We start from the raw sequence: 23,015 nt of genomic DNA on the forward strand, positions 1-23,015 counted from the left end.
CATGCATGTGAATGTATATGTGCACAATTGTGTTGGGGTAAAAGGCCCTTGGGCTTGCTCGTGTATAGTGACTGCCCATATTCTTTATTCATATATATATGAAAGTGCAATAAGGCTATCATAACATTGTTGGCAACACCTACATTGTGTGTGCTCCTCTCCCACATCTCCTACATCCCTTTCAACTGGTATCAGAGCAGGTCCTTCGCGAGCGCTGCCTGGCCTTCCCCAGCATCTACACGAGGTATGAGAGCTTGCTTCTCACTCAGTTCTTAGCCATTCTTTGACATGAACAACAGGGTTTCATGAAGAGGCAGCCATAGCTTCCATCATTGAAGCTTGTTCTCTTCACCTCTTGCTTGGACTTGTCCTAGGCTTGTGTAGGCCTATTGTAGGCCTTCATTGGGCTCTTGCTTATCCCCTACCCACCCTGATTTGGCCCCTTAAGTACAGTAGCATGCTCACGTTTTATTTGTGCATGTTTACAAAAATGGCTCAAAAATCACTATTTTTGTTATATCTCGGGCATTTAGAACCCGATTCAGGTAAGATAAGAGTCTAAGTTAGGGTTTTGGCACGCTCCGGATGTGTGGTGATATTGGATTTGCTAAACTTTGATGATAGAATATTATGCAACAGATTTCAGGTCTGAGACAGCATGTATTTGTATGCCTATGGCTTATGTGATGCTTCTACTAATGTCTATTGATATCGGATCACTTGTGGATATTATGCCTCTTATGTGAGACGCATTTGGAGCTGATTTAGCTTAGCCATTAACTATTTTGAATAGTCCCAAATCTGTCCAAAACAAGGCAGCCACTTGTTACTTCAATTTTATGCTTACATGTCTTGGCATTTGATACTCGATTATGCCCGGTTGGTGCCTATACATACGGGAATGTATGCCTATGGATTTGAGCTTGGATTGAGCATTGATTTACTCAGTTTACAAAGGTTATATGCTGTTGAAAACTTCAGGACTGAAGCTATTTAATGATTTGCTAGGTTATGCCTATTGGTCACGGGATGCTCTCGGCTACTTGGTATGATGTCATGATGTATTTGGACTATGCCACATGCCTTGTTTATGCTCCGGAATGCTTTTGAGCTGAGATTAGATCTCGATTTGGGTTTGACTATCACTTCTTTGCAGCTGGCTTTTCATCTATGACATGGTTTATGCCTAGGCTACCCAGTACGGGTTATGATGTCTTGGTGAATGCTTTATGCTTTGGCTGTGGATGGCAGTTGTTTGAGCTCATCTCAACATTCATTTGAGTATTCCCTTGAGCGGTTGGACATTGACTTGGCTTTTTCTGTTATGACCTTGGATGCTATATGGGATTTGATACTCTGATTATGGATCTTGGCTATTACTTGGATGCACTTACATGTATTGAGCAATGAATTGCTCCCTTGTTTTAGCAGTTGCATATTAAGCTGTGATTGCTTGTTTGCATTTGATATGTGAGATACTTACTGATCAATGGACTTTGATAGTGCTTGGGATTTATAGTTATGGCCGTCCTGCTTCTCTGTTGTATGGTATCTATGCTATTTGGGCTACTATTGCCCGTGTATGTCAGGGAGCAGTTGATCTTTTTGGCCACCCGTGTATGCGCGTACAAAACCTGTGGGATTGCAAGTTGCAACCTTTAAAAATCTCCAAATTGAAAAAGACATAATAAAACTTTATATATTAATGTTTTTAGTTTTAAGTGCTATGGAAAATTGTTTAGTGAAAGTGATCATCACTATGGGCACAGGGCAGGCCCAAAAACACAGAGAATAGCACAATATCGAAATCGGTGTTGGTTTTTCGCGTGTCGCAAAATTCTCTGAGAACCCGCACAGAATAAAACTTGTGTCTGCACAGGCATCGATCTTTCTGTCGCCATGACCGATAAGTTGGCCCCTACGAAACGCCACAAATTCACCCACGATGGTAGGGTGGCCTTTCTGGTCCACGTGTTTTCTGCTTGAATTGTGTGATTGGTTGATTGATTGATTTTGAGAGAGAGAGAGAGAGAGAGAGAGAGAGAGAGAGAGAGAGATGGTTTGCCTGGGCAGGTAAAACAGTATTTGAATGGGATCAAACATTGGAGGAAGTGAACATGTATATCCAACTGCCTAAGGGTGTGCCCACGAAGCTGTTCTACTGCACGATCAAGACCAAGCATCTGGAAGTAGGAATCAAAGGGAGTCCTCCTTACCTTAACGTATGTGGTGTTCTTGCTCTGTGTTCCTAACACGCTTAAGTGGCATTGTTTGCACAGAAATCAGACAAAAAAGAGCTTTTATTTCTGTTGTGTTTATATTCATGTGCTATCTTTGAGATGCAGAAGTTAATGATCAAAGTTGTTCAGACGTAACTTTTTTAGCTTGCAATGACAGCATGATTTGGCTGGCCCTGTGAAGCTGGATAGTTCATTTTGGACTCTGGGTAAGTTCTTGTGCAGTGTTTGCAAATTGTAATAGTCGCCATTCTTGTTCATTGCATCCTTACACTCATTATTTACAGTATAATTTGACATATTTGTAGGTCCAGAATACTTGAGAAAAGCTTGTGCAAAAGAGTTTTGTGTCTAAGTTCTGATTGTACTCGTGTACAGAAGACGAGACAATGCATATCACATTACAAAAGCGGGAAAAAGGGGAACCTTGGCCTTCAGCTATATTGGGGCAAGGTGAACTAGATCCTTTTTTAGCTGATCAAGAGCAACGGCGCCTAATGCTTCAACGATTTCAGGAAGAGGTAATTGCTTGTCTATCATATTTGGTGTAGTAATAATGCCAGTTTTACATCTCTTTTTCGCTAAATATCTATGTGTGCATGCATTTTTGTGTGTGTGCATGGGTGTGCATTCCTATGCCTTTGATCAGTCACATACTAACCTTCTTGGAAGCATCACCAAGGCATGCAGAAGGTTCTTTGAGAGACAGAGGCAGGGAAGGACGACTCAGGATCACCATGAAGATAGAAAGATATGGCCATTGAAGCTATTGGTTGTGTGATACCTTTCGCATGCCTGAGGAGAATTTGTTCAGGTGAATCATCTGGGCAGTTGCTGGAGTCATAAGGAGTTATCAGGCAGTCCACAGGTTGCATATGCTCTTCCAGAGATGAAGAGGTTAACAGGGCAGGGATGCCGAGTGTATATTATCTGCATGTCCGAGGCCATCTCTGGCTGAGGAAGGCTGCCTGCACATGAATATGTGGAAGATTAATGGCAGTTGGTGGCAAGGTTGTGGATGATTGTTATGGCTTGCCTACAGCTTGTAGGGCAGGTTCTGGCTAATGATTCCTTTTTGTTCTTAGTTTTCAGAAGGATAGTATGGACAGAGCAATGGCTGCTTGGTTGTTTTCTCGTCTGGCTTCTCTTTTTGCATTGCATGAGCTGCATAAAGGAATGCTCAGAAAACCTAGTTTGGAAAGGGACAATCTTTCAGCAAGGAACTTTTACCAGATGCATGGGCTATCCAATCGGGGTGATACGGCTGAATTGGATTTTGGAAGGATCAAAGATGAATAGCCAATTTGACCAAACTTAAGGTGAGGCTGCTTGATTGGATGCCTTATTGATATGATGGAGTAGAAAGGGCTTCCACTATCCTTTGGGCCGAGGGGGTTATCACTGTTGTGCACATCCACAACAGGTCCCCTATTGTTGCGTACTTTGAATTTTTCAAGCAGATGCACAAATCTTTTGTGCCCTTAAGATAACTCATGATACCTTTCACTACTTTCCGACACCTTCTACTAGGATGTGCCATGTACTTGCTGACCACTCCCACCGCAAATACTATGTCAGGATGTGTAGCAACCATAGCATACATCAAGCTACCCATAGTCGAAGCATGCGGAATCTTGGCCATTTCAGCCTTTTCATTATCAGATGTAGGGCTGTCTTCTATATTGAGCTTTACATATGGAGGCAATGGTACACCAATTGCTTTTCCCCCTTCCATATTGAAACATTGCAAAATCTTGGATACATATTTTTGCTATGACAAGTAAAGAAGACCTTGAGATCTGTCCTTGAGTATACACATGCCAAGAATGTGATTTGCCTCACCAAGATCCTTCATGTCAAAACTACTATGTAGGTTTTGCTTCAATGTGTCTAAAGCATAAACATCCCTACCACCAATCAACATGTCATCTACATATAAAACTAGCATAATAAGGCTACAATTTTTCGCTTTCTTAGAATATAAGGAGTGATCCACTTGACTTTCTTTAAATCCTTCAAATTGCATGAATGTATCAAACTTATGATACCATTCACGCGGTGCCTATTTCAGCTTATACAAGCTTTTGTTGAGTTTACATACTATCTTTTCTTGCCCCTTGGCTACAAAACCTTTTGGTTGTTGCATATATATGTCCTCATGTAGATCGCCATTTTAGAAAGTAGTCTTGATATCCAACTGTATGAGATCCATATCCTTACATGCAATCGAGCCTAATATGGTTCGCAAAGTAGTCATCTTGACTATAGGAGAAAGGATCTCATCAAAGTCAATTCTATGTTCTTGCTTATATCCTTTTGCAACAAGTTGTGCTTTGTACTTTTGCGAAGAACCAGAAGTGACCTTCATCTTGTAAACCCATTTGCATGGTAGGACTTTCTGTCCCTTGGGCAAATGCACCAAATTCCAAGTAACATTCTTCTTTAGAGATTCCATCTCTGACAGCATAACTTTATGCCATTTCTTGCTGTCCTTTTTATCCATTACTTCTTTGAAGCATGACTGTTCACCACAATCTATCAATATGACATAATCAACAATATAATTTGCACTAGAAACAAACTTATCTGGCTGTTGGTATTTTTGGTCAATGTACAGACCCAATGATTAGTGTTTGTTGGCCGTTTAGCGTGCAAATCTACATTAACAACTCGTTGTTTAAATGGTTTAGCATGTTGTCCTACCTATTCCGACTGTTCTAATGGCACATTTTCTTATTGAAACTGTGGTATATCATTGTCAACTACTTGTTGATCAATATCAACATCATTTTGTGCATTTATAGGGTCATTTACAGTAGGTATTTGTTGTTGTACAACGGACACTCTTTGTTGTTCTATAGGTATTTCTTCTTGGAACACAACCCTTTTGACTTCCTCAGTCTTTTCGGGTTGTTTATGCATGCGATCTTCTCGGAAGATATCATCATTACTCTGTACAATTTTTTTTTTCTGGAGATTCCATAATTCATATCCCATTGCACCCTTGTCACTATATCCTAGGAAAATGCATTTACAGGACTTTGACTCCAATTTGCTACGTTGCTCCTTGCGTATGTGCATAAATGCCTTGTAACCAAACACTCTCAAGTGTGCATACAAAGGTGGCTTGCCCGATCACACTTCTTGAGGGATTCTTTCCCACAAAGATGTGTTTAGTGACCAAAATCCATGAGGTAATGCAACATGAGATAGCATGGTATGGGCCTTCTCCTTAATAGTCCTATTCATATGCTTTGTAATACCGTTTTGGGGTGGATTATAAGGGGCAATGAGCTCCCTCTTTATCCATTTGCTGTCACAAAAGGCCTGAAAGGCTTTGGACACATATTCCCCACCATTGTCAGAGTGAAGACACTTATAATATCTTGTGCTAGTTATATTTTCAGAAAGTGCTAGGAATTTTTTAAACTTATCTAATTCCTTGTCTTTATGATGGATCGGATAAACCCATACCTTGTATGTGGCATCATCAACGAATGTGATAAAATATTTCTTTTTCCCTAAAGACAACCGGGACATCTCACATACATTTGAATGTGCTAACTCTAAGGTGAAAATTTGAATGAAAGACTTTTTATCTGATGTTTGAGCGTGCTTACCAAATATACAATGATCACAATGGTCAAAATTAGCATATCTCAACATGGCAAATAATCCAAACGAGAAACCACTTTCATTCCAGTTTGACTCATGTGTTTCAATTGGCTATGCCACAAAGACACACCTGGCTGCTCGGTTATGGCGACAACATGATCATGCACACTAGATACATGTTATGGATATAGAGTGTTACTCTAGAGCCTTTAGCAACAATCCTAGATCCCTTACATATCTTCCATTTGCTATCCCCAAAAGTGGTGTGATAGCCTTCATCATCTAGTTGCCTTGTGTTTATCAAGCTCTTCTTGAGCTGAGGTACATGTCTCACATCATGCAAAGTGAGCATTGAACCATGTTGAAATGCCAACTGCACACTGCCAATCCTTGGAATGTCACATGCATAGTTGTCCCCTAAGTGGACAACACCATGTCTTATTACCACTATAGTCAGAACGCCTCTCAAGGTTGTTGAGCTGAAAATGCATTACCTTCACTTAAACAGCCCCAAAACATGATTAATTAAGGAAGAAACCTTGTTTATTTAAAAAGAAATACGTTCCTAGAGAGTGTCTGTATCCCATAAGCACAAATCCACTGGGGAGGGTCCAAGCTTTCTTTAAATAGATATGCTGCCGTCCATTTAGTCTCAATCTCATTTTTGTAGATTTTAGATATTTCAGCTTGTTGCCCACACCCCGGACATGGAGGACATCGCGGTCCAAGTTGGCCATTGTTGTCTACAACAGTCCGGTGCCAACCTACCACACATTGTTCGGAGTTGATTTCAGCATGCTAATTGTAGCTGTTGGTTTTTCCTACGTTTTTAGTCTCTCTCTCTTCTATAGCCTGCATTTGCTGTTTTTTTTGTCTTGCAACTAGCGTTTTGTCTTTCTCTCTTCTGCAGCCTACATTTGTTGTCTTCTCTCTCTTGTAGATAGTGTTTTTAGTCTCTCTCTCTCCTCACTTGCATTGTCTTTCTCTCTCATGCATTGTTGTCTGCATCAGATCCACCCTTCCTTGACTGCGTTTGTTGGTGTTTGACATCCAAAGGTTGCCTTGCTGTGATTTAGGATCCGTTCAGAGTACGACTCTCTAGCTCATTACCCCTACCCTGATCCTTGAGATAGAGGAGTTCGAGGTACAATATTCATTCACTACATAGTGTGTTTGCTGCATGAGCATTGTATATCCAATAGTCATATCACTTCATTCATTCTCTATATTCATTGTCTCTAGTTATCCTAACCCTAACTGTGTTCTTCTATCAGTCTGTGCTTTGTCGTACGGTGTTATTTGTGTTTCTGTGTCAGAGTATTTCTTCACAAAGGTATGGTGCTACATGGAATTAAGCACGTGAATCAAGAATCCAAGTGTACATGTCATCATCAGAATCTGCAATCAATGACTGTGTACTAAAACAAGAAGCAAAGAGTACATCACTGACACTATCACTCTTATGATTGACTACATTGACTTCCTCTATGTTTGCACTACTCTTCTTTGCATGTTGGTTGTTCTTTTTCTCATCTTTGCTATCAACAGTGCTTTTGCCCTTGCCGTTCTCTCTCTTCCACTTAAAGCAATCCCGCTTGAGATGTATTTTCTTGCCACAATGATGGCACTTTACATTTTTTTCCACGAGACTTGTTGCCTGGTTTGTTTTCGGAATTACCCTTCTATTGGGATTTGCCTCTAGTGTGTAGTGCATTGGAAGACTTGTTTGTTGAAATATTTTTGTCTATTTAGCTCTTTCATGAGGGAAGAGCTTTCCACATTTGAATATAACAGCATGGCATTGGAGTTACTCATTGCTGTTCTAAAAGTGTTCTAACTTTTAGGCAAAGTGTATAGCAAAAATGTTGCCTTGAACTCCTTATCAATGTGGAACTCCAAAGCAATCAGTTGGTTGAAAATAGAGTTAAATTCATTCAAATATACAGACATGGCTATACCTTTTTTCATACGAAGGTCCATAAAAAATTTTAACCGATAAACCTTGCTTGCTCAACTTTTCTGACCATATAATTTCTCAAGTCTTTGCTACATATCATAAGTTGATTTCAATTTCTCTATGTTGAAGAGCAAAGTGTTTGACATTGAAAGCTCTATGGTAGAGCGTGCAAGCTTATCTAACTCATCCCACTCATCTGGATCCATGATTGTTGGTTTTATCTCATTTTTCTTTATGGGCTTGACTTGTTTCTTTTGCACCAAGACATTAGAGCATTGCTTCTGCCATATAGCAAAGTTGTGTGTACCCTCAAGCTTCTTAATGTGCAAAAGATTGTTGCTATCATTGCTGCTAGCCATGATTTACAGCTCAAAAGTGACTCAAAAGTCAATAAATGCGAGCCCAATTGTTACACAAATGACCAAGGTACAAAGCAACTACCAATTAGCAATGGAAAAACCAGTAATTGCACAAATTTCAGGTCTGCAAATCAATTTCCAAAGTCATAAAATGTGTGTTACAGCACACCACAAGTAATTGGAGCTGTGCCACGGGCTAATACATCAATTTCATGAGCAAGGCCCAAATTTTAGCTGCAAATTTTGCTTCAAATGCATCCATGGACACAAATTTGACTCATACGATCAAAAGCCCCAAAATTGTGTGGGGTCCAATGTGTCACAATTTCAGGAAATTGTACCCACCCCATTGCAATTTCCATAATTCAATGAAAAGCCCCAATTTTTGAGACCCAAGAGTGTGCAAATTCCACAAATTTTACTCAGCCAAGTAAAATTTTCAAGCATATTGAAAAGCCCCAATTTCCAAGAGTAAATGCATGCCCAATCTTTTAGATTTGTCAAACTGTGCTTGTACATGCGTGAGAGCCTGTAGAACTTTAACCAAGGATAAACCCTTAAAAAAAAAATATGCGATTTCTTTTTTAAAAAAAAAGTTGACTGTTGACGGGTCAATGGCTGTACACGACCTGTGTCGACATGGCCTGACTACCCCGTAACTTGCGTTGAACTACCTTGTGACATGTGTCAAACTATTGAGACCTGTTGTCTGATTGCCAAGACATGTTGCCTGATTGCCTTATAGCTTGCACAAAGACTTTTGCTGGTTGCGATTGACTGGAAGGAATGTTGCCTGTTTGTCGAAGCTCCTCGTGACTTGTGACCTGCGCCCGTCTCAAACTGACTACTTGCTTATGGCATAGCTTGGACTAGTTTCAAGAAGCATGGCTGGGATAACTATACTAGCTTGTAGTGATGGGTGCGTAGTGGAGATGTGATGTTTAGCAATGGCAATGGTGAACAGAGAGAGAGAGAGAGAGAGAGAGAGAGAGAGAGAGAGAGAGAGAGAGAGAGAGAAAGAGTGAGCATCAGTAGAGAGTGAGAGAGAGAGAAGCACAATGTGTGGGTACAATGAGTTGTATCTCTTTTAGGTTTTTGTGATAGTTAATGTAAAGTACAAGTGCTAAGGGCATGTTCGCACTTGAGCACATATAAAAGGCAGGGTGGCCCTTTATTCCAAACACTTGAGTAGTTATTGACCCTTTAGACTGACATTAATTAATTAATTAAATGCCTAGTCTCTAATGTCACCATTGACATTAGTGGCCAATAAATTGGTCTAGGCCCAAATCTAACACGGAGTACCACCTAGTACTTGTTAGGCATAACTTATTACAACTTTTGCCCTTGATGCCACTGCATTCTCAGGGTCCTTGGCTTGTTATTATGAAATAACTACCATGTGCATAACATGTGCTAAACAACCTTGCGCATAGTTTTTTCATACTGCAATCATACGTCATACGCAGACGAGTATGAAAGTATGATTGGAGTATGATTCAGACCTTGGGGCTGAATCATACATTGCCCTAATTTTAATTAAAAAGAAAAACTGAAATGTATCTAGATCTAGTATTTTATACTAAATTGAGTAAAGAAGCTAAGAAGCTGAATGAAAACTAGAATCCTATAACTCACAAGCTTCTGCTACAACAGACTCTTCCAATACTTGGCACATAGCTGAGGAAGACGAGGCAGAACAAGAAGAAAGAGACACTGTTTCTGATGCAACAGAAGTCTCGGATGAGGATACAATCATGTCATATAATTTTCATCCAGTAAATGCTCACAAGTCTTATTTCCCAGGAGATAGGAAACAAAAATTCATGGCTTCAGCTTTTAGTTCCTTCCCCAAAGACTTAAAAGGAAAACAAAAGAAGTATGATTCCTCTGAATCATCAGATACTTCAGATACTGACACATCCTCTTCCAAAACCAAAAAGACTAAGGATAAAATAAGAAAAGAATTTTTCTCTAACCCTTATGATTTGCCTAAACCAGGTACTTTGGCCCCAGAAACGAAGAATCAGGCAAACATGTTCATACCACATAAACTAGAAAGTCTACATCAATCAAGAACTACATCCCAGTTGTTACAATCCTTGACACCAACAACCATTGCTACTTGGCATATAGGAGAAGAAATGCTAAATGCATTTTCTCAAATGCAACATGAAGTCAAGTCATTATACAAGGTTTACTGAAGAATTCTTTCTAATCAGAAAGACCTAGCAGAAGGAACAACTGGCATCTTAAAGGAATTACAAGAATTACCTTCTACTTCTCAAGGAAGCCCTACTCCTACATCTCCAGTGAACCAGATCAGATTACATAAGGCACGCACATTCAAGGTCAATGCCCTAGATACTGGTGGACCCATTTCTATGATATGTGTTCAACTCAAGAACATGCCACAATTCTCTTTGAATATTGATGCTTTACTTGACACAGGATCTAGTCTTACCATTGCTCTTTTTGGGCTCTTCCCCAAAAAATGTATAAAGGTTACCACACCTATTATAGTAGAGCTCTCCAATAATAAGAAGATTACACTTATCCATGTTACACAGGCATATCTTCACTTTGATAAAATCAAAGTGCCCATTGAAATTCAGCTCATGAGGCAAATGAGGTATGATCTTATGATTGGCACGGATATCCTACAGCATCTTGTTCCATACACCTTCTGTTAGTGCTACTTCCGCTGTGTACTCTGGTGAGTTGGTATCAGAGCCGAGTTTCATTCCTTTACTTGAGTGAAGTGAGGTAGTAAGTGACATTACGAGGCATAGCTCATTATGAGGCATTGAGGCTTTGTGTTGCCGTGTTGCTGTTTCAAGCACTTCCGTCCTCCTACGTCGAGTAAACCCTTTTCAATGGCTTCCAAGCAAGTTGGGAATGCGTTTTCTTCTGCCTTCAAGCATCTCTCAGAGCGGTACAAGTCGCTTGGTAACTCTACCATCATTGTTGATGAAGCTCAACCAAGTTCAAAGTGGATCCTGCCAGAGATTGGTGCATCTCAAATCTATGGAGAAAATGGAATCTTCAAGTTTAAGGCATCTACCATGTTTATAGAAGACCAAGGTATTTTAACTGTTGGGGACTCTCTTTCAGAAGATCAGCATGTTAATTTGTTATCTTTAGTTTATTCCAAAATCCAAAAACAACAAAATAAAAAAGAATACCCTTACCTACATCTAGGCTATATTGCTATAGGTATTATTCCTTTGTTTCGCAAAGGATTAAATGCATCCTATATGGCAGCAGTCTTAGATACTCGCCACTTAGAATTACAAGATATAATAGTAGGAGCTGCAGTTTCACCTCTGTCAAATGGCCCAATATTTTTTGAGCTCAGACCTAATTATGTTATAGCAGTTGATGATCCTCACCTCTTAGAACTTCTTATGTTACATATTAGAACCTTAGGATTGCAAATGAAAGCATCCTCTGCACATCTAGCCATCTAGTACAGAATGGTACTTCGTTGTATGTCTCTAGCTATACCAAGGGTAATTGAAGGGGTTAATTCTTCAACAGATAAAGGACAGACCATCATTATGAAATCTGATGAAGTCACCCAAAGGTTCTTGCCTGACTGTGTCAACTGGTCAGAAATAGAACTACCTACAGAATGGCATCTTGATATTAGTTCTATTAGGAAAAAGGAATTACTTCCTCCAAAGATCATTAAAGTTCAGAATATAAAAGGAAAAACATTATTACTCCCACAAAAACAGTTGCTGCCAAATCCTTCAGAACATTCAAAGGCCGTTGTACAACCACAACTGAAGGTTTCTCCCTCACAAAGAACAAACCTTCTCAAGTTCCATAGACAGCCTTGCTCTCATGATCAGGTGATACATGGAGTTTGTTAGCATTGCAAAAAGCTTATTGAAAAAGCTTTTTCCTTTGTTCTCAATGTCATCCAGACCTTTGAATATGGAGAAAATAATTATAAAGCTGCCCCTTATCTACGTCCTCAAAATGGTCACTCTTGGACACCAAAACTACAGACAGCCAATTGGACACATTTGGCTCTTTCAGGACTCATAAAAAAGATGGATTTTCTTCAGTAGATTGCAGACCAATTACGTGTCTTATGCTAACAGACACAGAAAAACACTATTGTAAAGCAAGCTACTAATGTTTCTTCGGCAATAGTAGTACATACATCAAGTATGGCAACAGACTGGTCTACCTTTTCTAACACGAGGCTCCATAAAGGATGGACATCACACTTTTCCTCACCACCAACTGGTGCATTGAATATGTGAGAGTGCGCTGCGGAAGAGGGAATACGAACACGGAGGGAGAGAGAGAGAGAAAGCAGAAAATAAGGAAGAGAAATCTGCACTGACTGAAATGAATGCTGAATAAACCGGAATGGACTGATCAGTCCCTGCACGCAGCCCACAGCGTCAGTGAGGGCACCAGATCAGGCTGATGATGATGGCAGCACCACCACGGGGGAGAAGGAGTGTCGGAATCTGCAAGAAGACAAGCGCAAACCCTAAAAATGCCCTAAAATGGGCGCCCCACAACAGTGACCAAAAAGTGGCCGGGCAGCCAGTGGCTGCCCACTAAAAGAGGCCAAAAAGAAATACACATCCTAAGATAGCCAGTCAAGAGTGACTAGCCTCCCCCATCATAACACATGACAGACATGTCAGAGCTCCTAATGTCCTCGTCTGACTCAGACTGAGGCTCACAGGCAGGAGATGACAAGGCATGACAAACATGACTGCTAACACCCCCTCTCAGATCCTGGATGTGGCTGAAGGCCGAAGAGGAAATAGATCCTGGGGTGGCAAGAGGAATGCCAATGTCGATGAAGTCCGTCGATGTAGACTGCCGCTGAAGGAGCTCCTCACGATCCTGGGAATCCCCCTCTAAAACAGTAGGGGCCAGGGAATCCACAGCCGCATCACCGAGATTGTCCCCCTCGGAAAGGGATGGGGGGTACGAGGGAACCACCGGAGGAGAAGGTGGGGGATGGGAAGGAACCTGTGGAATAGAAGGTGCACAAGCAGGAACGGGTGTAGCAATAGACTGCCTCGGAGGACCCTGCAGCAAAGAAGGGGAATGGAGCATGTAAAGCCCGCTCTCCTGCCAACCTATAGATAAGACAGCTCCTGTAAGAGAATCCTCAATAACAACGGCATGCTCAGTGAAGATCACTCGTGTGCCAAGCCTCGTAAGGCCATAAACTGAGAGGAGGGAAAGGCCCAAATCCGGAACATGTAGGGCCTGTGAAAAGGAGCGCGAAGGTCGGTGAGTAAACAAAGGCAATGTGCCAACACCACTAATAGGCACCAATAAAATGTCACCAACAGTGACTGAACCCTCTGATGGACGGAGATCCTGTAACAAATCACCTCGGGGAGTCATATGACTCGAAGCACCACTGTCCACTAACCAAGGCTGCGCAGAAGACACTGCAGCCACGGAAGAAGGATCCTCCTCCAAAGCATGGATATGAAGGAACACTGACTCATGGGTAACAGTTGGTGTAGAGGTAGAAGAAGGCTCCGATGTAGATCCACCCTTCGCTCCCGGACGAAGGTGAGGGTACTTCTTCCAGCATTTCTCCTCGGGATGTGTCCCTTTCCCACAGTGTGGGCACTTCAGGCTCTCTGAATCTGAGTCAGAGCCTGAAGAATTGTCCTTCTTCTTAGCCTTTGACTTCTGCTTCTTCTTCTGTCCTCTCGAACCTGCAACAAAGGCTCTAGTGGAGTCGGATCCACTAGCACTGACCTCTCTGAGTCGCTCGTCATGCTCCAAGACAAGCGGGGATAGCTCCTCCCATAGAAGCTTCTCACGGGTCCTCGATGTAAGAAGGCTGGTGTAGAAGACATCAAAACGAGGCGATGGCAGCTGAGTCAAAAGAATCATAGCCATGTCTTCAGAAGATATCGTCCGACCAAGGGATGCAAGCTCATCCCTCATATCCTGTAATCTATTGATGTGGTCCTTCATGGAAGGACTATCATCAATAGCGAGCATCCGCAACTTCTTTTCAAGAGATATCCGGTGGGCAAACGTCTTCTGTTGATAGAGAGACGCGAGCTTTCTCCACACGTCTGCTGCAGTCTTCAACCTGTGAACATGAACAAGGATAGAATCCTGCAAACTCAGAAAGAGGAAAGATCTGGCTCTAGAATTAAGCTGATCCCATAAGGCTGCACGATCCATAGATGTCCCATCTGCGGGATCCACCTTAGGCCGGGGAATAGGAACATAAACAAGCTCCCAAAGATCGAAGGAGTCCAAGATACACTCCACCTTGCAGGACCATAGAGAAAAGTTGGAGCCATCCAACCGGTCCTCTTTGGGCAGCTGAGGAAGTACGGGTACTTGTACAGGGGGTACCAAAGGCTGCATCTTCGGCCCACTGGAAGGGGCTTGCCGAGATACATGAATAGAAGGGGGACGGGAAAGAGGAATAGACTCCGGACGACGGTCCTCGTGATAGAAATCACGCCTCCGTTCAGATGAGTGTCGAGACAAAAGCTCGTCATCTGAGTCATCAAAGCCCGTAAACTGATGAGAAGACATCTTCGATATCTGCAAACACCAAAACACAACAAGGGAAGGTTGCCGGTGCCGAAACACAAACACCAGAGGCTCCTGAGCTGGCCGCCTTGCACAGAACGCAAGGATGATGTCAAACGCAAATGCTAACGATGCAATCGCCACAGAAAAACAGCCTCCTGCCTCAAAACGCCAGTAAGGAAGATGTCGCCCAGCTGTTGGGGAGGCCGCCTGGCTGAAAACGCAAGCAGGAAGAGGTTGTTGATGACGTGGCAGCCACTGGAGAAGGCGCCAGCAGCAAACGCAAATTTTTTGGACCTCCTGGAAGGGCCGCCTTGGCTGTTGGGGATGACGCCAACAGCAAACGCAAAGATGTGACACCAAAACAGGCTGCCTTGATCAAGAAGATGGTGCAGAAGGTGACGCCTCAGCTGTTGGAGACGTCTTGACCAGCAAACGCAAAGTTGTGGGTGTTCTCCCGCGTAAATCTCAGCTCCGTGTACTCTCCTTCGGCTCTGATACCATGTGAGTGCGCACTGCGGAAGAGGGAATACGAACACGGAGGGAGAGAGAGAGAGAAAGCAGAAAATAAGGAAGATAAATCTGCACTGGCTGAAATGAATGCTGAATACACCGGAATGGACTGATCAGTCCCTGCACGCAGCCCATAGCGTCAGTGAGGGCACCAGATCAGGCTGATGATGATGGCAGCACCACCACGGGGGAGAAGGAGTGTCGGAATCTGCAAGAAGACAAGTGATAAAGTGGGGAGGGGGGCTGCCAATAAATAGGCAAAAGGGCAAACCCTAACCCTAACCCTAAAATGGGCGCAAACCCTAAAAATGTCCTAAAATGGGCGCCCCACAACAGTGACCAAAAAAGTGGCCGGGCAGCCAGTGGCTGCCCACTAAAAGAGGCCAAAAAGAAATACACATCCTAAGATAGCCAGTCAAGAGTGACTAGCCTCCCCCATCATAACACATGACAGACATGTCAGAGCTCCTAATGTCCTCGTCTGACTCAGACTGAGGCTCACAGGCAGGAGATGACAAGACATGACAAACATGACTGCTAACAGAATATGCATATCTCCAGCAAAGGCAAAGAAAAAGAGATTATACCCACAGGTGAAGGTACTTCTACTGCCACTGAAAGCCCTAAAACACCTATACTTGATGAAGATGATTTGCTATGCTATGAAAATCTACAAGAAACAGATTATCCTGAAGACATCTTGTAGCAAATCCAAGACATCTACTGTCAACCTATAGGTTCGTGGACTACAACAGAACCCCCACTGCTCCAGAAGACAATATAGCCAGGCTCTACAACATTAGAACTGTCACAATACTTGGAATTTATGTTCCGTGATTGGTCAGACTCTGACTATAAATTAGCTTTTGATGATATTGATCTTGATCAAGAAAAGATCAGAAGAGTAAGAGAAGAAAATCTAGTTCTTGAAAACATGCCCCTGTGCATCGACCCTGAGCAACAAGATGACGAAGATCTTACCAGAAATGTCCATAACAGACTTAACTCTAGATACATGGATGAGAGTATTCAACAGACTCTACCAGATCTACCCTCTGTAGAAACACCTGCATGGTATGCTCGGAATCAGGCTTATTTTGAAGAAAGAATAGCCTACACCCTCACATCTTCGGATGAAGATGGTGATAGTGTGATTGAGGAGGAATTCACACCCATTAATCCTCACAGGTCCAAATCCCCCACTAGCATTCTCCGAGCACAGATGAATGCACATCATTCTGTTATTCAAACTGCTTCATTGAATGCAACTACTTCTAAACCATCCATAACAATTTCTATAAGAAGATTGGCGTTCTAGAGAAAGTTGGTTCCTTTTCTATTTGGTCCATTGATAGAAAAACACTAGAAGAGATTAAACTACTCATCTACATGATGTATGCATATGCAGGACAAAAGATAGTTGATAAACCACAAACCGGCAGAATTGATATATTAAATGCTATCACACATGGATTTGTCGGTGGAATCAAGCATTGGTGGACATCTATACATCCCCAGGTAAAAGCCGCCATTGCACAAGACCGAGACCTGTACAGATATTTTTTGAATTACTACTAGGAGAACTAGTAGGCAATAAACTTGATGATGTTTTAGAAGCTCGTGAAGCATTTTTCAAGTCCAAGCTTTGTGACCCCCGCATGTATAAAGAATACTTGATCTATATGCGAGATCTTTTATATGAAGGCTTAGGAGCTCATGATAACACCATGAAGGAACACCTTGTTTGTTCTTTTCCAGAACCCATTCCATTTTACTGCAAACAGAAAATGAAGACAGAAAATAGAGATTTTACAGATAGTGTGGGACAGATTAGTCAGACCATAGAACAAACAGTCAAAGAAGTGTGTCACCACCAGAAGATGACTCAGCTAAACCAAAGGTTTTCCCAATCCATTTGCAAGCAGGCACATAAATTTGACATGGATTTCGGATGTGACAAATGTAGCTGTGATTATGTATCAAGGTACAGACATCGGCACCACAGACATCGCCATCCCCCCAGGTACCATAGAACTTATTCTCATGCTAAATCCTTTTTCAATAAACAAGATGATACAATACCTAGGCACCCAAGGCATTCAAGGTACTCAAGGCATCCAAGAAAGTCATACAGACACCCAAAAGGAAAGCCACGGTACAGCCAGGAGCATATGGATGAATCAAAGAAAAAGGAACTAAAATGTTTCATTTGTGGAAGTCCGTCTCATCTGGCTAACAAATGTCCAAAGAAGAAAGAACAAGCAAATGCAGCCAAAGTCAATATGATGCAATATCACATTGACTATGACAGCTGTTACTCATATGACAGCTACCCGGACACTGAATACTCCCATGAAAGTGAGTATGACAGTGATTCTGTTACTGAGACAGAATCCTATAACTCAGAAGCTTCTGCTACAACAGACTCTTCCAATTCTTGGCACACAGCTGAGGAAGACGAGGCAGAACAAGAAAAAGGAGACACTGTTTCTGATGCAACAGAAGTCTCGGATGAGGATACAATCATGTCCTATAATTTTCATCCAGTAAATGCTCACAAGTCTTATTTCCCAGGAGATAGGAAACAAAAATTCATCGCTTTAGCTTTTAGTTCCTTCCCCAAAGACTTGAAAGGAAAACAAAAGAAGTATGATTCCTCTAAATCATCAAATACTTCAAATACTGACACATCCTCTTCCAAAACCAAAAAGATTAAGGATAAAATAAGAAAAGAATTTTTCTCTAACCCTTATGATTTGCCTAAACCAGGTACTTTGGCCCCAGAAACGAAGAATCAGGCAAACATGTTCATACCACATAAACTGGAAAGTCTACATCAACCAAGAACTGCATCCCAGTTGTTACAATCCTTGACACCAACAACCATTGCTACTCGACATACAGGAGAAGAAATGCTAAATGCATTTTCTCAAATGCAACAAGAAGTCAAGTCATTATGCAAGGTTTACCGAAGAATTCTTTCTAATCAGAAAGACCTAGCAGAAGGAACAACTGGCATCTTAAAGGAATTACAAGAATTACCTTCTACTTCTCAATGAAGGCCTACTCCTACATCTCCAGTGAACCAGATCAGATTACATAAGGCATGCACATTCAAGGTCAATGCCCTAGATACTGGTGGACCCATTTCTATGGTATGTGTTCAACTCAAGAATATGCCACAATTCTCTTTGAATGTTAATGCTTTACTTGACACATGATCTAGTCTTACCATTGCCCCTTTTGAGCTCTTCCCCAAAAAATGTATAAAGGTTACCACACCTATTATAGTAAAGCTCTCCAATAATAAGAAGATTACACTTATCCATGTTACACATGCATATCTTCACTTTAATAAAATCAAAGTGCCCATTGAAATTCAGCTCATGAGGCAAATGAGGTATGATCTTTTGATTGGTACGGATATCCTACATCATCTTGTTCCATACAACTTTTGGTCTACTAAATTTGGCATCACCTATAAACACCGAACAACAGAACTCCCTCTACTCCCTCGGATTGGTAGAACAATCTACTCAATCACAGAAATCACTGGACATGGCAAAACAGTTGCCAAAGAATTTTGGATAAAACAGGAGATGAAGAAGCATGAAGATCAAATCACACATATGAAGAACAGACTTCAACAGTTCATGCATGAGGACCCCATGATGTACAAAGAAAAAAGACAAAAATATGCTATTTTGCTACCTATCCAGCCAAATGCTATACCTACAAAAGCTGTGCATCAAGGTATGAAAGAAGAGGATTTAATGCTTTGCAAAGAAGAGATACAATCCCTACTAGAAAGAGGGTTGATAGAACCGACAACTTCCCCTTGGGCTTGTCAGGCATTCTATGTCAACAAGCATTCAGAGCAGAAACGAGACAAGAAGAGAATGGTTATCAATTGTAAACTTCTGAACAAGTATCTCATAGGTCATGGTCATCCTATTCCTCTGAAGGACCTACTGCCAAAAAGAATAAAAAAGGCTAATGTTTTTAGCAAGTTTGATCTTAAATCTGGCTTTTGGCAATTGCCTCTAAAAAGGAAGAAACTTGCTAAAAACATTAGCCTTTTTGATTCTTTTTAGCAGTAGGTCCTTCAGAGGAATAGGATGACCATGACCTATGATATACTTGTTCAGAGGTTTATAATTGATAACCATTCTCTTCTTGCCTCGTTTCTGCTCTGAATGCTTGTTGACATAGAATGCCTGACAAGCCCAAGGGGAAGTTGTCGGTTCTATCAACCCTTTTTCTAGTAGGGATTGTATCTCTTCTTTGCAGAGCATTAAATCCTCTTCTTTCATACCTTGATGAATAGCTTTTGTAGGTATAGCATTTGACTGTATAGGTAGCAAAATAGCATATTTTTGTCTTTTTTCTTTGTACATCATGGGGTCCTCATGCATGAACTGTTGAAGTCTGTTCTTCATATGTGTGATTTGATCTTCATGCTTCTTCATCTCCTGTTTTATCCAGAATTCTTTGGCAACTGTTTTGCCATGTCCAGTGATTTCTGTGATTGAGTAGATTGTTCTACCAATCCGAGGGAGTAGAGGGAGTTCTGTTGTTCGGTGTTTATAGGTGATGCCAAATTTAGTAGACCAAAAGTTGTATGGAACAAGATGCTGTAGGATATCCGTACCAATCAAAAGATCATACCTCATTTGCCTCATGAGCTGAATTTCAATGGGCACTTTGATTTTATTAAAGTGAAGATATGCATGTGTAACATGGATAAGTGTAATCTTCTTATTATTGGAGAGCTTTACTATAATAGGTGTGGTAACCTTTATACATTTTTTGGGGAAGAGCTCAAAAGGGGCAATGGTAAGACTAGATCATGTGTCAAGTAAAGCATTAACATTCAAAGAGAATTGTGGCATATTCTTGAGTTGAACACATACCATAGAAATGGGTCCACCAGTATCTAGGGCATTGACCTTGAATGTGCATGCCTTATGTAATCTGATCTGGTTCACTGGAGATGTAGGAGTAGGCCTTCATTGAGAAGTAGAAGGTAATTCTTGTAATTCCTTTAAGATGCCAGTTGTTCCTTCTGCTAGGTCTTTCTGATTAGAAAGAATTCTTCGGTAAACCTTGCATAATGACTTGACTTCTTGTTGCATTTGAGAAAATGCATTTAGCATTTCTTCTCCTGTATGTCGAGTAGCAATGGTTGTTGGTGTCAAGGATTGTAACAACTGGGATGCAGTTCTTGGTTGATGTAGACTTTCCAGTTTATGTGGTATGAACATGTTTGCCTGATTCTTCGTTTCTGGGGCCAAAGTACCTGGTTTAGGCAAATCATAAGGGTTAGAGAAAAATTCTTTTCTTATTTTATCCTTAATCTTTTTGGTTTTGGAAGAGGATGTGTCAGTATTTGAAGTATTTGATGATTCAGAGGAATCATACTTCTTTTGTTTTCCTTTCAAGTCTTTGGGGAAGGAACTAAAAGCTAAAGCGATGAATTTTTGTTTCCTATCTCCTGGGAAATAAGACTTGTGAGCATTTACTGGATGAAAATTATAGGACATGATTGTATCCTCATCCGAGACTTCTGTTGCATCAGAAACAGTGTCTCCTTTTTCTTGTTCTGCCTCGTCTTCCTCAGCTGTGTGCCAAGAATTGGAAGAGTCTGTTGTAGCAGAAGCTTCTGAGGTATAGGATTCTGTCTCAGTAACAGAATCACTGTCATACTCACTTTCATGGGAGTATTCAGTGTCCGGGTAGCTGTCATATGAGTAACAGCTGTCATAGTCAATGTGATATTGCATCATATTGACTTTGGCTGCATTTGCTTGTTCTTTCTTCTTTGGACATTTGTTAGCCAGATGAGACGGACTTCCACAAATGAAACATTTTAGTTCCTTTTTCTTTGATTCATCCATATGCTCCTGGCTGTACCGTGGCTTTCCTTTTGGGTGTCTGTATGACTTTCTTGGATGCCTTGAGTACCTTGAATGCCTTGGGTGCCTAGGTATTGTATCATCTTGTTTATTGAAAAAGGATTTAGCATGAGAATAAGTTCTATGGTACCTGGGGGGATGGCGATGTCTGTGGTGCCGATGTCTGTACCTTGATACATAATCACAGCTACATTTGTCACATCCGAAATCCATGTCAAATTTATGTACCTGCTTGCAAATGGATTGGGAAAACCTTTGGTTTAGCTGAGTCATCTTCTGGTGGTGACACACTTCTTTGACTGTTTGTTCTATGGTCTGAATAATTTGTCCCACACTATCTGTAAAATCTCTATTTTCTATCTTCATTTTCTGTTTGCAGTAAAATGGAATGGGTTCTGGGAAAGAACAAACAAGGTGTTTCTTCATGGTGTTATCATGAGCTCCTAAGCCTTCATATAAAAGATCTCGCATATAGATCAAGTATTCTTTATACATGCGGGGGTCGCAAAGCTTGGACTTGAAGAATGCTTCACGAGCTTCTAAAACATCATCAAGTTTATTGCCTACTAATTCTCCTAGTAGTAATTCAAAAAATATCTGTACAGGGTCTGGGTCTTGTGCAATGGCGGCTTTTACCTGGGGATGTATAGATGTCCACCAATACTTGATTCCACCGACAAATCCATGTGTGATAGCATTTAATATATCAATTCTGCTGGTTTGTGGTTTATCAACTATCTTTTGTCCTGCATATGCATACATCATGTAGATGAGTAGTTTAATCTCTTCTGGTGTTTTTCCATCAATGGACCAAATAGGAAAGGAATCAACTTTCTCTAGAACGCCAATCTTCTTATAGAAATTGTTATGGGATGGTTTAGAAGTAGTTGCATTCAATGAAGCAATTTGAATAACAGAATGATGTGCATTCATTTGTGCTCGGAGAATGCTAGTAGGGGATTTGGACCTGTGAGGATTAATGGGTGTGAATTCCTCCTCAATCACACTATCACCATCTTCATCCAAAGATGTGAGGGTGTAGGCTATTCTTTCTTCAAAATAAGCCTGATCCCGAGCATACCATGCAGGTGTTTCTACAGAGGGTAGATCTGGTGGAGTCTGTTGAATACTCTCACCTATGTATCTGGAGTTAAGTCTGTTATGGACATTTCTGGTAAGATCTTCGTCATCTTGTTACTCAGGGTCGATGCACAGGGGCATGTTTTCAAGAACTAGATTTTCTTCTCTTACTCTTCTGATCTTTTTTAGATCAAGATCAATATCATCAAAAGCTAACTTGTAGTCAGAGTCTGACCAATCAGGGAACATAAATTCCAAGTATTCTGACAGTTCTAATGCTGTAGAGCCTGGTTGTATTGTCTTCTGGAGCAGTGGGGGTTCTGTTGTAGTCTACGAACCTGTAGATTGACAGTAGATGTCTTGGATTTGGTGCAAGATGTTTTCAGGATAATCTGTTTCTTGTAGATTTTCATAGCATAGCAAATCATCTTCATCAAGTATAGGTGTTTTAGGGCTTTCAGTGGCAGTAGAAGTACCTTCACCTGTGGGTATAATCTCTTTTTCTTTGCCTTTGCTGGAGATATGCATATTCAATGCACCGGTTGTTGGTGAGGAAAAGTGTGATGTCCATTCTTTATGGAGCCTCTTGTTAGAAAAGGTAGACCAGCCTGTTGCCATACTTGGTGTATGTACTACTATTGCCGAAGAAACATTAGTAGCTTGCTTTACAATAGTGTTTTTAGTGTCTGTTGGCATAAGACAAGTAATTGGCCTGCAATCTACTGAAGAGAATCCATCTTTTCTATGAGTCCTGAAAGAGCCAAATGTGTCCAATTGGCTGCCT

At 41.2% G+C, this 23,015-nt stretch overlaps 1 protein-coding gene across 1 annotated transcript in view; it reads left to right on the top strand.

Moving 5' to 3' along the window:
- Positions 1–1,786: 1,786 nt before the first annotated feature.
- Positions 1,787–23,015, top strand: part of LOC148020250 (uncharacterized) — a 46,530-nt gene continuing 25,301 nt past the window's right edge. The window contains exons 1-4 of the mRNA XM_087700931.1: positions 1,787–1,948; positions 2,074–2,222; positions 2,398–2,446; positions 2,616–2,758. Coding sequence (XP_087557057.1) covers positions 1,900–1,948; positions 2,074–2,222; positions 2,398–2,446; positions 2,616–2,758 — 390 coding nt within the window. The 5' untranslated portion in view covers positions 1,787–1,899. The remainder of the gene's footprint in view (positions 1,949–2,073; positions 2,223–2,397; positions 2,447–2,615; positions 2,759–23,015) is intronic.

Source organism: Lygodium microphyllum, chromosome 19, assembly GCF_053477565.2.
Source record: "Lygodium microphyllum isolate KBCC chromosome 19, Lygodium_microphyllum_v1.1.10, whole genome shotgun sequence".
NCBI lineage: Eukaryota > Viridiplantae > Streptophyta > Polypodiopsida > Schizaeales > Lygodiaceae > Lygodium > Lygodium microphyllum.